The following is an 18,313-nucleotide window of genomic DNA, read 5'->3' as shown; positions in this document are numbered from 1 at the left end:
TACATTTTTATTTATTTTTTAAAAACATACTCTTTTTGGACTTTTCTTCAATGGTCCCCCTTTAAATATTCTTTTTTAGCTTATCTTGAACATTCCCTTTTTTAAAATTTTGCTTTTCAAGTTCATTCAAAGAACCTGTGGCAATGGATGAAGAATGAAAATACGAACATTTCTTTTCTTTTGCTTTTTTTAAAAAAATATAAATATAAAAATAAAAAAATAAAAAAAGCAAAATATCTATACTTGAGTCACAAAGATGATCCTGGAACTATTCTTGTTTAGTCCTTGACAAAAAATAGTAGAATCTGCGTTCAAAGAACTTTAACAAAGCCATCAAAATATACACTTCCTCAAAGCCACCAATGAAGAATAATAGATCACCCAAAAAAATAAAAATAAAAAAAAAATAGAGAGAATATAATGAACTTTGTTTACCTAACAAATAACCAAATTTTAACTTGGAAAAATGAGGGAAAAAAACTAGCACAATTTTCCTTTTCGCAATTCGACAAAAGGTTCAGCACCCTGCAGCAGCAGCAGCATCAGAACCCTCTCTCCTTCTTCCGCCATATATCATTTAGAATGCGTCGAGCAAAGTAATCACAGGCATAGGAATGAAGAGAAAAAAATCACATGATCTATTTACTTCATTAATTGAACCATTTGATCCAAAAAAAATCCGGCACTTGAACAGGAAGCTTGCCTGCCTTAATAAAATCTACTCAATCATATGTTTCCCGCGCTGTTGGCTCTGGGAAAATTTCTCTGGAGGGCCTCTTATGATTGAATGAGTGTTCACCTCCGCTACCTTGAGACCCCATAGTTCCTGAGCGCCTTAAGCCGCGATCATCCCTAGGTGGCATCGCAATGTCAGAGGAGCTGCGACGCCAGCTCCCAAATATTGCAGCATTCCAAGAACCACGGGAAGATGTAGTCCTTAGCCGGGCAGAGCCAGAATTGTTTTCCTCCCTCACTACCTTAAGTGGGTTCTCCAATGCTTTTAAGATGTACCTCATAAGTGGCCGCTTGGAAGGCTTTGGATTCAGGCATGACTTCGCAACGATTGCCATTGCCCATACTTCCTCCAAGAGGTCTTCATCCACAATAAGAGATGGATCGAGAATTTTAATCACAAGTTCCTTATCGTAAATGTGGATGTAAGGTAGTGTATGGTCCAACCACTCGTTTGTGGTCACATTGTTGGAGCCACTCATGCCAAGTTTTCCCGTCACTAGTTCAAGCAATACTTTTCCCAAGCAATAAACATCGTAGGCACATGTCGGAGAAGGGGAACCTGAACATGAAACAAGGCAGAAGTAAATAACAACACCACATTTGAAAGGAGAAACATGCTTCAAAAAAAAAAGTCAAGAGGTTTTTGCCTACCAAAATTGCCTGCTTCAGAAGTCCTGCAAAATAAAAAAAACCATGGTTAGGACTATAAAATGAGCAGAAATTAGCACATGTGCAGCATCAAATTACTACTGAGCAAGCATTTCAGTTACATGTAAAGGATGGATGTGTTTGTTCAAGCAAAGAAAGCTGTCATTTCAGAAATGAAACAAAAAAGAGGCTTCACAGCATTGCAACAAAGAATAGGCTACTGGAGGAAATTGAAACAAAGAATAGGCTACCTTTGAATGAGAGCAACTGGAGGAAGAGATAAATGAATACCAGTCTGTTGTTTGGTCAACAGGAAATTGAAACAGAGCAAAAAAGAAATAAGGAAAGAGATTCTTCAACAAAAAATTGCACAGCGATTAATTCTAATGGGCACTACACAGCAGCAGGATGATTGACGGAGATATGTCCTTTCACTAAAAAAATTCAGATTACCATATCTACAAAATTTTCACCATAACGTTCGTGATGCCAATGCAGACACCTTGTGTTGTTTCGATATTCCAGACAATTAAAAATAAAGGGGAAGGTTTCATGGGTGCATGTACTGTAATGGCTTATAGAAAACCTTTCAAGTTTTCATAGGGAAAATATTAAACAAATGAACCTCAAGGGAAAAGTATTTCTTAATTTTTTTAACATCCACCAAAGCTGGATTAAATATTGTTGAAAAAGGACCTTATTGTCTCTCACTGATAGCAAGATAAAGAGACAGCAGCATGAAAAGTCCACAAACAATTGATTGGGCAGATGGACCAGAAAAGACTTTCTACGAAGGGCACAATCCAATAAGTTCTCTAAAGTCTAGATAGATTAAGTTATGCTCAAACACAGTAATGCATTATGCAAAATAACTGATGTTTAATTCAAATCAGATGCACCAAGAGCTATATAGTAAGGAGCTTACTGGGACCGTCGCAAGAGTCTTGTGATGACTTTCTGGTGGCCATCCCCTTCTTGAACAGACGCCTCACTTAAACTGCCAAGCCGCACTTCAAATTTATCATCAAGAAGGATACTGCTGGCTTGAACATCTCTGCAAAATTATCAAGGTTAAAAAAAATACAAAATTCAGTGTTCAAGCTCAAAATTCATGGATGAACTTGAATAATTATCCAATCCAATCCAATATTACAAAAAAGCTATAAGAAACTATCAAATCACTGTTTCAGTTAATAAAAATTGATGGTCTTTGGTTTTGTTAGCTGAACTATCCTGCAAAATTATGCAATCGGCAGTATCAAATTTTTAATAAATTCAACAGAGCAATTATAAACTTTTAGCATCAATTTCAATGAAGGAAAATTTTTGTGTTGTCCTTCCTCTAGATTCCTAACTGAAGCACTTGTCTTTTTTTATATTTCTCACCTTGTTCTTCATTTTACATATTTCACCCTTCCATCTCTCAGTTAACTTTTCACAAGAAACAATAATATGAGATTAATTCCTTGAGTCGTGATAGATAGACAAGATTTAAGTGAGTAATGCTTAGATGAGGTAATATTCTAGATTCAATAAAATTGGATTGCTTTCACATCAGTGGGTGGGTAGGTAGTCAGCATTATAATGTTTTGACAAGTTGAAGACATATATCAAACTTGAATTACCTACTAATAGTAAGAAACTGATATAATTATTAAGTTTTCAACATGACAAAGGCTTCAAAACCTCTCAATAAGATGTAAAATTCACAAGAATAGTAATTTGACCAAAAGAAAGAAAGTTCCACTTACCATAAATAAACAAGTTATATGAAGAATGCCCCGAGCAATGATAAAAGAACAGATCAAGTTAAAGATGACAAGGATTTATGATGAATGTGCAGAAAAATGGAACTAGATCAAATATAAAACAGAACAACTTAAAAATTAGTGTCACTGGTAGCTACGCAAAAAAAAAGTTTGATCAGTGCAACTGTCTATCATCATGCTTAAGCAAGACAAAATATAGAATGGGTGGCACCACCAAAAATATCGCCATGATTTGAAAGGAAATGATACATACCTATGAACCAGCGGCGGATTGCATTCATGATGAAGGAAACATAGAGCCTCTAGCCAACCCTGTTGCAATCTTCAACCTTGTTATCCAGTCCAAAGATTGCAAGCCATCTTCTTCCAATCCATTCTTTCTATACAATGCACTAGACAAATCCCCATTGGGCATAAATTTATAAACAAGAAACTTCTCATTCTCTTTCTCCAAGCAATGTCCTAAGAGTGGAACCAATCTTGTATGTGAAGCCTTGGTGAAAAGATCCAATTCCACCACATAAGCTTCCTTCTTAACTGTAAGCAAATCAATCTTCTTCACCACTACATGAGCCCCACCTTCTAAAACACCATGGTAGAGATCTCCCGAATGGCCATGCTTGATAAGGTTTGCATCACTGAATTCTGACGTTGCCCGAAACAACTGATCATAGGTAAACGAATCACCCACAGCAGACGGGTTGACAGAAACTCCAGCAGGTGGCAACGGACCTCCAGATGGCACAACATTCGCACTCCTTTCCCTCCGTTCCGCAGCCAGGCCGCCTCTCCTCATTATGCAAAACACAACAACAATCACCACGAGCACAAGAAATGCAATGCCACTGAAAACTCCAATCAAGATATACTTCACACTCCATCCTTTCTTCCTCCCAGGCGAAGCAGATGGTCCTGTGGCGGTTGTAGGGTCATCAAAAGGCAGGCCTTGCTTCGCATAGAATGCCGAACACTCTGCAGTGCTCCTCTGTTTCAATGCATCCTGGAAGCAATTCCCCACAAAAGATGTATTCTTGCTGCCATATCCAACAGGCTCTAAGCCTTGGAAGTAATTCACAGAGAGATCCACAACACTAAACCTTGCAAAAAGGATCCCAAACACTGAAGGAATGGGGCCATAGTAAGAATTATTGGAGAGCTTGAAGGAGCCTCCGGTGACATTGATCCCACTACCAGCATTGATGGGCGCGAGCTCAGGGAGGCGTCCAGTGAAGTTGTTATGCGAGAGATCAGCGAATCCAAGCGCCGGAAGAGACCACAAAGACTCTGGGATTTCACCAGAGAAGTTATTCCGGCTCAACGAGATTGAACGGAGCTGTGAGAGCCTGGAGAAGAAACTCTTAGAGAGTGTCCCGGAGAGTGAATTGCCGGCGAGATTCAAACGTTGCAAGCTTCTGAGGTTTGCTAAATCAACTGGGAGAGAACCGAGAAGCGAATTGAGGCTGAGGTCGAGGGATGCTAAGCGAGAGAGGTTGCCGAGCTGAGGAGGGATCGGACCTGATAAGGTGTTGCTGGAGAGGATTAGAGTCTGGAGATTGGTTAGGGTTCCAAAGGATGAGGGAATCGAACCGGAGAGGGAGTTGGAAGATAGGTCGAGAAGGGTGAGGTTGGAGAGCTGAGAAAGCGACGGTGTGATGGCGCCGGTGATGCGATTTCCAGCGAGAGAGAGGCGCACGAGCCTGGAGATACCGCCGAGGGAGTCAGGAATGCCTCCGGTGATGTCACAGCGGGAGAGGTCGAGCACGGTGAGGGAGCGGGGAAGGCGGGAGCCGAACCACTCCGGGATGGATCCAGGGAGAGAGAAGCCGGAGGAGTTGAAGGTCTCAAGGAGGGAGATTTTCTGAAGCCCATCGACGGCGAAGCGAGGGGAGATACGGCCGAGGCGAGTGCGGTGGAGGCCGGAGAGAGTCAAGGAGCGAACGCGGCCGGAGCGACAAGAGACGCCGGACCAGGAAGTGCAAGGGTCGGCGCGGCGGGGCCAGTCGCGGGAGCGGAGACCAAGAGAGGCGCGGAGACTGGAAGAGACCGGCGAGATCGGAGCCGGAGGTGAGGTTCTGGGTGAATGCCGGCGTCGCCGGCGGAGGGCTGAGGAGGAGGAGGAGGATGAGGAGGAGCACCGGCATGGCGGTGAGATCACCGGTGGCGGTGAGAGTACATTAAGAGCACAACCTAATAAAGAGGGATAGTAATAAATGAGGAGGGTTTAGTTAGTGAAAGGAAAAAAGGGAGGGGGGAGTTAATGCGGAGGTGATGGCCGGAAAGAATGGCGGTTCCCCGGAGAGTTCGCCGGAGATGGAGGGAATAGTGGCAGTTTGGTAATTGTGAAGGGAAAAGAGTCGAAACAGTTGACCGGAAAGTGGATGATCCGGAGAGGAACTCAGAAAGAAGCGGGCGTCTGTTTTATATATATATGTATAAAAATAAAAAATAAAAAGAAAAAAATATATATATTTATATAATAAAAAAATGGATAAAATATATATATATTTATTTATATATTAAAAATATAATTGGCCAAAAATTAATTGGTTTTCGATCGTATGCACTGCTGAATATATATATATATATATATATATATATGAGTTCACATCATAGCTCACATAGACAGAGGATACAGTTGTTATAGAGCTCAGCTGACTTATTATCTATATTTATTAAAAAAAAATAAAAATAGTTTTTAAAATTTTATGTATTTTTATTGTTATTATTTTATAAATTACGAGTGAAGGTTTATGATTTGTTCTCAATTTTTTTCATTATTTAAAAATATATATTATTTTTTTCGTGCTAGGATTTTTATAGAAATATTTCTTCCTATGGTTTGTTGTAAAATAAATTGTTTTTGGTTTTATTGGATGCAAATGTTTTTAGGGAAATCATGGTTAATATATTTATGTAATTCGTAATTAAAGTGATAATTTTTTTATGATTTAAATATTTGTGTACATTTGAAGTTTGAACAACCGATCCTAAAATTTCATATTATTTATACATGGGTGTTTTTAAAAATCATTTTTAAAACCCTAATTTGGTCAATTTTTAGTTTCATCAAATAAATTATTCTTGTGAAGTTGTACACATTTTATTTTTAAGAAAAAAATTAAAGATTGTCAATGACCTCTTGGTTTAAAAAAATAAATAAAATATTATTCATATAAATGACATAAACCTATAGAAATAAGCCTCTTCCATGTCCTCAATTACCCATGATTGATGTTTAGTGCTTACTGAAAAATATTTATATATATTTTTTAAAAAAGTGATTTTATATTTCTTTTTTCATATGATTGTTTTCAACTTTCAATGTTGTCTAATGTGAGAATTTTCATGGAAAATTACAATGATTAATTAACTTCTAATGTGAGAATTCTCATGGAAAATTGTAATGATTAATTAACTTGGTGCTTCTTTTCAAAAGCTTGTCAACTCATGCTGTCTAATCAAAACCATTTTCATGACATTAAATACCACCTTGAACATTCTAAAAACAGACCATTATAGTCTAAAAGTTGTCATTATCATTAGTGTTACCTCAATGACTTCATTGCTTCCACAAAACCAAAAACTTTACTAATATTCTAATAATTGTTTTCCATAATAATTACTATTATTATTTACATGTCAAAAGAGGCATGAAGCACTAATTTTCATAAAATCACATGGAAGTATGTGATATCCATGCACCCTCAAAATAAAATTATGATTGAATGAGTATTAAACTATATATTAGGCATGGACATCCAAAAGTCCAAAGTGATTAAGGAGTTCAACATTAAGGTATTGCTAATTAATCCTAAATTAATGACATCTTAGTTAAGGTCTAGAAAAAGACAAGTTTGACTTTGAAGCATTCAAATGATAAAGGTAGAAACATAAATAAAGGGTTGCTAGAATTCAAAGAACAAGGAAAAGGCCAATCTACCAAATTGATCTTAACTTATTTATCAGTTAGATATATAAAGAATTATCTAATGTATGGTCTTTATTCTTTTGAAGAAAGTATGAGATATATGTTTAACTTTGTACTTCATCATCAATATAGATATAAATATAGATTTTCATTAATAAAATAAAACATACTTTATCTTGTTTATTTGAATATAAATACACTTCTTCGTTCTTCTTCTTATCTATCTTCTCTTCACTATCTCAAAACACATAAATGAAAAGGTACTCTAGTAGGTGATGATTCATTCAATCTGATGAGTCCAAAATACTCTGGTAAAGTGAAATAGTAATGATTACTATAATAGTTTGGCTGCTGCTGGAGTTGACATTCACTATTTATTAAAATATTCATAACTAGTTTGCTTATTCTTCTTAAACACTCTAGCACAAAGTCTTCATTTCAAATTTTTTACTAATATTTATGTTAATCATTTTGATTATCTAAACATTATTCATATGTTCATCTGCATATACAGTTATATATATATATATATATATATATATAATTGCAAGTGATTATATATGGTCTTGGTTCTTTTGAAGAAATATGAGGCATATGATTGCTTGTTCTTCTTGAACACTCTAACTCTAGCACAAAGTTTTGATCTAAAACTTTTGACTAATATTTATGCCAATCTCTTGTTTATCTCAGAGTATTCACATGTTCAACTGTAAACAGTTGAATAATTGAAAGTGATCTCATGTAAGACTATTCTTTAAGAAATTTAAGTTATTTGGTTTAAAAGTTTGAAGACAGTGAAGTATGAACACTTGCAATTGACTAAATATGTGGCAACATATTGATTATGCTAATACATCGATGACCGGAAAGAAAAACGTTTAATTAGGGTTAGAAGAGAAGTAAAAGAAAAAGATGAAAATGTTGATAGTGAAGTATAAACACATAGGTTTGGTTTGGACTTTGGAGTAGTGGAGTGGGAATAGCTCTTTACATTGGTTAAGCATTTGTTTGGATGTGGAGTAATGGGAGTGGGAGAGGATTGAGGAAGGAGTGAAGGGGGTGTGGAGAGGTATTCACTAATCATGAGAAAAATGGGAGGATTCTTGATTCTTTACTCATGAAATGACTATATTGCCCTTATATAAATGCTTATCTCCGATTTGTAATTGGTTATATAGATTAACTAATTAATTATTTATTATAATATTAATAATAAATGTGGAAATTAATCAATATTAATGGCTAAAAAAATAATAATTATTATTCATAATATATTTATTTAAAAGTATATTAAAATTGGTAATTAATTAATCATTATAGTTAATTATTTGTTAATTATTGATGTTAACAAAAAAATTTGAGATTTTGTGACTTATTAAAATTAAATATTTATTTATAATAATTAATTTACTTTAATATTTAAATATTTTTTAAAAATATAATCCTCACAACTCATTTGTATAAAGGGCATAATAGTCATTTTATCATATTTCCCTTTTTTTTTACTTTTCTCATTCCTAATAAACTACCTCTTCAATCTTTCCAACCAAATATAGTTTTTATTCCCATTCCTTTTTCAATCCCCCTCATTCTCATTACTCTTCCACTCTTTTCCATTCCACTCATTGCAACCAAATGGCCCCATGGTTCCACTTTCAATGCAAGCAATACTTATCATAATTAATATGGCAAAAGAACAAAAGCATTAGTGTTAGGGTTATATCAATTAAGATTCATGGACATATAAATGAGACAAAAGGTAGTTGAAAAGTTGCATGACTTGTAAATGAACATAAGTGCACAAACAAAGGATCTTGGTTGAAAGAAAACATGTACAACTAAAATGATAGTACCTAACATTTTCTTGCAATGTCACTCTCTCTTTATTAGGGTTTCAAGTTTCAACTGGACCATGCTCTTTTAACTTCATTAGTTGGTCACTATGTACTACTAGATATATGACATTCTTGCCAAATATCCGGATCTATGTACATGCATGGCTTGATTTACTTCATGTAATTTCTATATTTAATCTTAATTACCATCACATATATATATATATATATATATATATATTAATTAAACTCTCTTACTTTACTCAAATCATAAGTGCATATAAAAACTAGATACTTAATTAAAGGTCTAAGTTTACTACTCCATCAACTGTCCATGAAGACCATGCATTATGATTGATGACTCAGACTGCAAGAGAGCACATGCATTTCCAGCTATTTCAAGAGTTCAGTAATAACTTATAAGTCTTCCCCACAAAGAATGATATCATAAAATTAATGTTTCAATATCAGTACTTAACAAAGTCACACATATATCTGTGTTTGGTTGTCAACATGGATTAAAACATCCAATAATTTCCACATGGCCAAAGTTAGTGGCATATATATATTGATTACTACAAATGAAGATCATTAAAGTTATAATTAATGTATAAAATTAAATCAAATAGTTATAGTGAAGAAAAATAAGTTTAAATCAATCTGACTTAACTCTGGTTGTTAATATATATATACATATGAGGACCCATCTACTATGGACGTTTTTAAATTTCAAATCTAAAGATGTCCATAGAAGGCATTCATAAACCCTGTCAAATAGTAATCATGCACAATATCTATATGAACAATAGTCATTGGATAATTATCCAACGGCTATAAATAAATATCCATAATGAACAGATTATCTGTAATAATTACACAGATGATTTAAACCCCATATTTATATAGTTCTTAATGGTGATGAACTCGTTCATTTTTTTTAATAATATTATTAATTTCTAATTTATTTAATTAATACATAAAAGCTTAAATTGCATTTAAATCGAGCCAAATCCAATTCTAAATGTTTTAATCCATTCAAGCTAAAAATAACTTAATCGGGTCGAATCGAATTCGAGACCGGCTTGACCCATTAACAAACGATTTCATTTTACAATTCAGCCCAAATAAGCCCATGAACCTAACAAAATAAATAAATAAATATTTTTTTAATAACCAATGGAAAAGCTAACAAATTTTTTTTTTTTTTTATTAATTTCTAAAGACTTAAATAGCCTGCAAAAGGACGTTGACGGCCATAAAAGTCTCAGGGATAAAAAGGTAATCTCAGAACCTAGATATTTATATAGAAAAAGGAGAGATATCCCTGGAATCTATCGCAAAGTGGGCCTACCTAAGCCCGGCCCATGAAAAAGTATAGGATAAGAACTAAAAGATCCTGAGGTTTAGTTAATCCAACATAACCCTGGTTAACTTTTAACCCAAGGCCATGGTTCTATAAAACTAGGGTTTCGGCGAAATTAGGGTTTCTCGTGCTCTCAAAGAGGTGGGCTGGGATCTCCTCCCCCTCTCTCTTCTCTCCGATCTCTCTAGGGTTCCTCTGGTTCCTCTCCTCTCCGATGGCATCCATGGACAACGCGTTCCGCTGTTTCGTTGGCGGTCTTGCCTGGGCGACGGATGAACGCTCCCTCGAGGAAGCCTTCAAGGTTTTCGGCGAAATCATCGAGTCTAAGGTTTGTATTTCACGGATCTGATGGTTTTCCATTGATTTCTCTTGGTTTCGGTGCTAGATCTAATGGATCTGGGTTTTTGGGGTTGGTTTTCAGGTGATAAATGATCGGGAAACGGGGAGATCGAGAGGGTTTGGTTTCGTTACCTTCAAGGAAGAGCACTCGATGCGTGATGCCATCGATAGGATGAACGGCCAGGATCTCGACGGCCGGAGCATCACCGTCAACGAAGCTCAGTCCCGTGGCAGCGGTGGCGGTGGCGGTGGAGGTGGGTTCCGCCGGGACGGCGGTGCTGGCGGTGGCTACGGTGGTAACCGTCGTGATGGCGGTGGCTACGGTGGTGGAAACCGTGGCTACGGCGGCGGCGGCGGCGGCGGTGGCGGTGGCTCTCGGTTCCCAAGAGGCAATGGAGCATCGGATGGAAACTGGAGGAACTGAAGAAGAGAGAGCTTTGAGTGCTATCTATGTTATCTGCTTTGAATCTCGTGTTATCTTATCTGATGTGTGGTTTAGGATTAGTTTTGATCAAGTAGTAGATCTCTAATGGCTTTCTATGGTCAATGGATTTCTTATCTTTTTTTTTTTTTACTATTTTCTAGTAATTTTTGATCTTCAATGAAATGAATCTCATATTGTTAAGAGTTTTAGCATTCATCTTGTTTGATCTGTTTATTAAATTTTGTTTTGGTGCTAATGATGTGATTTTTAATTCATCCAATCAACAAGTTTGGTAAAATTCAACTGTGATTGAAAATAAGCTAATTTTTTTATATAAAAATAAATTATATTAAATTGTAGATTTTACAAGCAAGAATAGCAATCAAATACCAAAGTTGACTAATTGAATTATTTTTCTAATTCTGACACATTTTAAAAAATAAATAAATAAATTTCTAAAACAACATGATTTATATTAAAATAAATATTTATTTTTTAAACCCTACAGATTATATAACAGTAAAAAAAATATATATTATTATAAAAATTGGTCAAAATATCAAAATTGTTCTTTTATTTTGTGTTTTTCGTCTTTAAAATTCGTTTTTTTTGTCATGTTTCACATTTTTTTTTTGTCCTTTTGTCTTTCTAATTGACTGATCTGCTCTTTTGGTCTTTCCAGTTAATGACTTAGAGGGACAAAAAATAAAAAATAAAAATATGTAAATACGAGGACCAAAGGGTGAATTTTATAACTAAAAGACGAAAATGTGCAAATACAAGTTCAAAAGAGTGGAATTTACATGAGAGGGACTAAAAAGACGGACAATAAAAAATAGAGGGAACATTTTGATATTTAAAACAAAAATAAAAAATAATCATAATTATAACCGGGCTCAAACTGTAATCCCAGTACCTACTCTTGGGCCGTCATAATCGAGCCCATAATAAAAAGCCTATAAAATTCAAACCCTTGTCTCTCTTGTGAGTCTCTTCAACGATGGCGGTGTGCTCGAGCTGCGGCGAGGGCAGCATCATCGTCGATCCGGGCACGTTCACACGGGTGTGCGACACGTGCGGCGTCGTCCTCTACACCGACGACTTCGTCGCCGAGATCTTCACCGGCGACGGCGAGCGCACCGCCACCCTCGTCCACTCCTTCGGTGACTTCGGCCACCGCGAGCGCCGCCAGTACCACGCCCGGGCTCTTTTCTCCGATGTATCCTCCCGCCTTGGCCTCTCCGCCCATCGCGCCGCCGATGCCCAACGCCTCGCTGCCGATGCCTCCGATGGCCGTCTCCCTCTCATCCCCGCCGTCGCTGCTGCCTCCTCCTTCATCGCCGCGCGCCAGCACTGCCTTCCTCTTCCGATCTCTGAGGTCGCCGATGCAGTCTCCGTGGAACCCCGGAGGATTGCCCGAGCTGCCTCCAAACTCTCCCGCCGTCTTGATCTCCCTTGTCTCCCTCCGATCGATCCCTCTCTCTTCCTTTCCCGAGCTCTCCACTCCTTCTCCTCCTTCTCCACCCTTGATCGCCGGAAATCCGAGGAGATCATTGGACAGGGGATGTTCCTGATCCAGTGTGCCACTAAGTGGTTCCTATCCACCGGCCGCCAGCCCCTTCCACTGGTCGCTGCCGTTGCTTCCTTTGTCGCCGAAATCAACAGCGTAGAAGCCTCCATCTCCGAGATCGCCACGGAGATCCATGCCAACGTCTCGACGAGCAAGCTCAGGTACAAAGAGTTCGTCGATACTCTCGTTCGTGTCGCTAGGGCTTTGCTTCCATGGGGCGAGGACGTTAATGCGAAGAACCTAATCCATCATGCTCCATTGTTGATTCGTTTAATGGAGATAAAATCAAAGTCCAATTCCAAAGCACGGTCCCAAGACGAGATTTTTTCTCTCGATTTGGATGATTTCTTGAGCAAGAACTCGGAGGAGGATTCCAAGTACTTCAATGTTGGAACTGGGGATGAATCGAAGGACAATTATTCTCGCATGAGCAGCCAAGAGTTGGAAAGATTGAAGCTTTCTGGAATATCACTCGCGCATGGTTACAAGAAAGCATTGGAGAAGCTGGGCACTGTTGGAGAGAACGCTGTTGGATTGGGAATGGATTTGGGGAAGAAGAGGAGATTGGATGTGAAGGTTTTGCTGGATTCATGGAAGAAAAGGGGGATATGGGTGCCAAACAAGGAGATAACTTTGGAGCAGGTGGTGGAGAGAGACGTTGGTTTTGAGGCATTGCCGCCTTCTTTTGTTGCCGGATTGGAGTCTCGGAGGATGAGAAAGATGAAGATAGAGGCTGCAAAGCTAAGAATCAATGAAACCATGAATCCTTGCTTTGATACATCTGCTATTACTACTGAAACAGAGGAGAGCAGCAGGAGGTCTGATTGGAAGCCATTGTTGGGCAAGAGGAAAAGAAGGCAAGGGAATGGTGAAGGTGATGCTAAGTGCATTGATTGGGAGGATTGTTTGATTGAACTTCTACTGCTTCATCAAGTGAATGAAGATGAGATTGAACAGGGACAGTATAAGAGATTGCTTGACTTGCATGTTTTTTGAGTTCATCATTGACAGTAGGATTACAGAGCAAAGGATTAATGAAACAGTTAAAAACCTTTGCTTTGATAGTACTATTATTACTATGGAAGAAAAGAAGAAAAGAGAAGGAGATCTTATTGGAAGCCATTGTTGGGGGAGGAGAGAAACAGGAGAAGATGATAAGAGGTGTATTGATTGGGAGGATTGCTTGATTGAACTTTAGTTACTTCAGCAGGTGAATGAGGATGAGATATGGACTTGCATGAGTTTTGAGTCATTGAGCAGATGATGAAACCTTGCTTAGATAATACTATTGTTATTACTGACAAAAGGAGGAAAAGAGTGGAATGGTTGGATCACTTGATTAAGCTTTCTACTGCTTCATCAAGTGAAATCTAGATGACATGGAGCATGGGGCAGTATAAGAGATTTTTTTTGAACTTTTGCATGTTTTGAGCCATTTGATGGAAGGATGGAAGCAAAGATCAATATAACCATATACCTTTACTTTGATACTACTAATACTATTGATATACACATGAGAAGAAAACAGAGGCATCAAAGATAGACACTAAAGTGCAGTAATTGGCAGTACTGCTTAATTGAAAGTGAATTAGGATGAGATTTAGCAAGGCCAAGGCCAGCACAAGAGATTTTTGCTTATATGGAAAGGAATTTTTATTGTATGTCTTTCATTTTTTTTTTTTCAATATAATATAATATTTATGCACAACTTCCCTTGTTCTACATTGGATATTTTGTACTGAATCCAATTATAAAATTTATTTTTCTCTTCACAAACAACATGGGAAATGAGAGTGCCAAAACCAGCATCAAAGCCCACAGTACTCTTTTGAAAAGAAGAGTCCAAAACCAGATGACACGCCCCTTGTTTCCTTTATCCAAATCCCAGGTTTTCAATATGCATTGATTCCATCTCATCTCTTTTTTCTCTCTCTCTCTCTCTTTATATATGTATATATATATATATATATATATCATTCATATTTAACTTGTTATGTTTCATTGATAATCTTCAACAATGGCACCTACTGCTGCAATGCTCTTTCTTCCATACCATCATCATTCCAAGTCTAAGTTTTCATCTTCATCATCATCTTCTTCTTCTTCTTCTTCATCTTCTCTTGTTTTCTCCAAAACTACTGAAATTACAAGGTTGTTGGTGGATATGTTCATAGGAAAAGCAGCATGTGAGCATCATCATCTCTTCTCTGAGAAAGACACTACTGTGGAAGATGCTGGGAAAAAATAATCCTTTCTCTGATGAATCATCAAATCATTGATCTTTGTTTTTCTTATAATTTTTTTTTCTTTGCATTTTGTTTGTATGGATGTACTACTTATTGTACTTAATCTCATATAATGCATCTTTTTTATTTTATTTTTCTGTTTAGAAATGGTGGAGATGGTTTTCTGCTTCATGAGCTGTTTTCTGGAAAATTATTATATTTTGTTGTAATGTGCTTTCTATGTAAATTTATTGGTAATAAAAAAAAAACTAAAGAAGTATCATTAATGAACCTCTTCCACTGTTGCACATTTACTTTTCTACTAAAATGAATTTAATCTAAAGATTTAAAACAAATTTTATGTTTAATCTCAATCTAGCCCAAAACGTCCCAGGAATATTTATATTTAATTCATTTTTTTTTCTTTTTGGTTAAAAGATTTACCGCTTTTCATTTTGTTGTATCTAACTTTTTTTATTTTTGATTTTTAATAAATTAGCCATTTGTTTGTTTTTTTTAGTTTTGGTTTTCAATAAATTAGTAGTTTAGTGGTTTATTTGTCTTCTTTATGACTTCTGGTTTTCAATAAATCAATGATGTTATTAATAAATCACTAATTTATTGGTCTCTTTTGTGATTTCTGGTTTTCAATAAATTAAAGATTTATTTGTTTGTTTTATGAGTTCCGGTTTTTAATAAATTAGTGGTGTATTATTATTATTATTATTATTATTTTAAGTCATCACTGAGATTATTTATAACTAGATAAACTCTGTGAACTACAGTAAATATCTCAAATATATCAGCCAACCATTCTATTGTGATCGAGTTCATCTCCCCTGGTTCTGGAACCAGAGAATACACTGGTTGCAGTCTATCATATTCTGACACGTGTCCCATATGATATTATTATATATTTTCTATTACGAATAAGGATATATATTAATTTTTAATAGGCTGAAATTATGGTATTTCTGATTTCCAGAATCAGAAGAGATGAGTTCATTGTGATCACTAACATGAGAAGGTATCCAAACCCACATGTTTGGACTAAGTCATCAATTGAGCCCATGCTCAACAAGTGAGAGTTAAAATGAGACCCAAAGATCTCATGCAATAACTCATCATTCTAATTAGAATAAAACACAAGCTTAGGAAATATTCATGATTTCAAAATTCAGTTGCATATTCAAGAAAGTTAACTTGAGCACTAGAGCTATTCCATCTAAACATAATACACTGACAAAAGTTGGTGATTAATAATGGCATACAAAATATAAAAGATTAAAACAAATATGATTAAGATGAGCGGAGGCCATCGAATGCACTAATTTTATACTTGAGACTGCAATTGGATAGTAAAATTCTCTGACTTGAATCTTTCATGCATTAATTTTATACTTAACATCAGTGCAATGGCAAATTTTTTTATTTTTTATATAGATATAAGTGGATAAACTGTTTCAATTAAAATAAAAAAGAAACATGTACAGATAGAACGATAAGTATAAAACTCCACCCAACAAGATAAAAAGAAGAAAAAAAAATGGTCTATTAGTATACAGGTTGCCGATAAAGCTCTTCACCTAGTGGTGAGAGTTTGATTTTCGGCTGAGGGCACGGAGGATGTGAGCGGTGATTGTGTGTAGGTCGTCCTAGCGCCCATATGTGAGCGGGCCCCATCCCCAATTGCTCCACCTAGACTCATGCGATCGCCCACGACGATTTAAGCGAGCTCGGGCTGTTTGTTCCTCTTATAAAAAAAAAAGACAAAAGGAAGAAAACATGCAAATGCTACTTGCTGTGGAATCAGACTCAAAAATAAGGAAAAACATGCATCAACAATAAAGAGAAAAACAACATAGAAAGAACTCCCATAAACAAAATAGTCTTGGCTACCACATAAGAATAATAATCCCATGGATACGATTCCATCGTACTTACTATAAAAATCGAGATGGCTTATTCACAAACATAGATTATAAATTTTAGTATTTGATTTTAATATATAATATAGTAATAGATTAGTCATTAATTGAAATTACAATGTAAGTGAAAAATATTATATTTTAACTTATATCAACACTGTTTAATTTGTTGTAACTGAATATGCTGAATTTACTTATTTATTTATTTGGTTTGATATAAATTTAAGCTATAATTACCATATAAGTGGGATGGTGAGATTACCCAATTATCTATTATTATTATTATTATTAATTATGTAATACTCTTCATCAAAATTAATTTAAGTACAATTATTTATTTATTTATTAAATTTATAAATATTTAAAATTTTTTAATTTTATTACTTGAAAAAATTATAACTAAAATTTAAAAAACTTTCCCTATAAATTATTTTTATAATATTTCAATTATAAAAATATTTTTATGATAAAAATAATTAATTATATAAATATTTATATTATAAAAATATTGCTACTTTTTAAAGTTCATATTACCTAGTTTCACAACAAGAGTTTTTGACTTATCATAACCTAATATGTGTTTTCTGAAAAAAAAAAAAAATTTCATGACACATATCAAACTGTGATAAGTCAGATTAAAAAAAAATACCCTGATTCTAAAAACCCAGCTATACGAACTTTATCTTTTACTGTGTAAGTGATAATGTGTATCTTGGTTCCATGGTATTATCACGCACAGCATAAACTATCATGGAAGCAAAAAGGACTAACCGGTAGTATCTTTGGCAATGTAATTTTCAAGTTATTTTAAAAGAAAATCATTTTTCACACAAATCACAGTTGCTTTCCACCCTTGGATCAAGATTGGATGGTGATCTTGAGAGTAATATGGACGCACGCATTTTAGTGTCTACTTTGGAATCTCCACCGACACCGCGGGTCCTACACTACCACCCAATCCGGATAATTTTAAGGGAGCCACGTCAGCAAGTGAAATTAAAGTGTGGGCCTACAAACCACACCCACTCCAATTCTTCTTTTTATTAGATTATCAACGATTTTTTTTTTTATATAAAAAAAAATCATTTATTTACTTGAATAAAATTTTAAAATATAATAAATTAAAGGATACCCGGACAGCATCATTAAATGTTTAATTGTCAACGACCACTGTAGTGTCACCTAGAAAAATAACCCACAAAAGTGACTCACTTAATTCAACCATTTTCAACATCTTGGTTAATCCATTCTTGGCCCATTCAATTACTATTGAATCATGCAATTTTCTTCAACTAATCATTTTTTTTTTTTTGATAAGTTAGCAATTCAATAATGTCTAAATAAATATTATATATAGAAGGTGCACTCTTGTCTTAATAAATTGATGATTTTATTTGTAAATTGTTATATTTATAGTAATTGTAATAAATGATTTATAATATTAAAGAGAGTGTTCATAACATCTTGATCTATTAGCACTGGATCCTCTGCGTAAGGTGTTTCTGTTTTGTTGATAAATTGACTTCACGTTTATGTTGAAAGCTTCTCA

At 35.5% G+C, this 18,313-nt stretch overlaps 3 protein-coding genes across 3 annotated transcripts; 2 read left to right on the top strand and 1 right to left on the bottom strand.

Moving 5' to 3' along the window:
• Window positions 1-268: 268 nt before the first annotated feature.
• Window positions 269-5,531, bottom strand: LOC120274859 (probable LRR receptor-like serine/threonine-protein kinase At2g16250). Its single transcript, XM_039281398.1, is given in 6 exon segments — window positions 269-1,294; window positions 1,387-1,409; window positions 2,309-2,437; window positions 3,406-3,455; window positions 3,457-5,187; window positions 5,189-5,531. Coding segments are annotated over 6 exon segments (2,610 nt in total). The 5' UTR covers window positions 5,294-5,531; the 3' UTR covers window positions 269-722.
• Window positions 5,532-10,389: 4,858 nt separating this feature from the next.
• Window positions 10,390-11,191, top strand: LOC120274984 (glycine-rich RNA-binding protein GRP2A). The gene is made up of 2 exons (XM_039281510.1): window positions 10,390-10,606; window positions 10,700-11,191. The coding sequence occupies exons 1-2, from the start codon at window positions 10,493-10,495 to the stop codon at window positions 11,039-11,041; spliced, it is 456 nt and encodes a 151-aa protein (XP_039137444.1). The 5' UTR covers window positions 10,390-10,492; the 3' UTR covers window positions 11,042-11,191.
• Window positions 11,192-12,041: 850 nt separating this feature from the next.
• On the top strand, window positions 12,042-14,319 carry LOC120274970 (plant-specific TFIIB-related protein PTF2). The gene has a single exon (XM_039281498.1). It carries the CDS (start codon window positions 12,042-12,044, stop codon window positions 13,605-13,607), a length of 1,566 nt encoding a protein of 521 aa, XP_039137432.1. The 3' UTR covers window positions 13,608-14,319.
• The last annotated feature ends 3,994 nt before the right edge of the window (window positions 14,320-18,313 follow it).

This window comes from Dioscorea cayenensis, chromosome 13, assembly GCF_009730915.1.
Source record: "Dioscorea cayenensis subsp. rotundata cultivar TDr96_F1 chromosome 13, TDr96_F1_v2_PseudoChromosome.rev07_lg8_w22 25.fasta, whole genome shotgun sequence".
NCBI lineage: Eukaryota > Viridiplantae > Streptophyta > Magnoliopsida > Dioscoreales > Dioscoreaceae > Dioscorea > Dioscorea cayenensis.
Note: the sequence above shows the minus strand (reverse complement) of the source record. Positions and strands in the feature narration are given on the sequence as shown.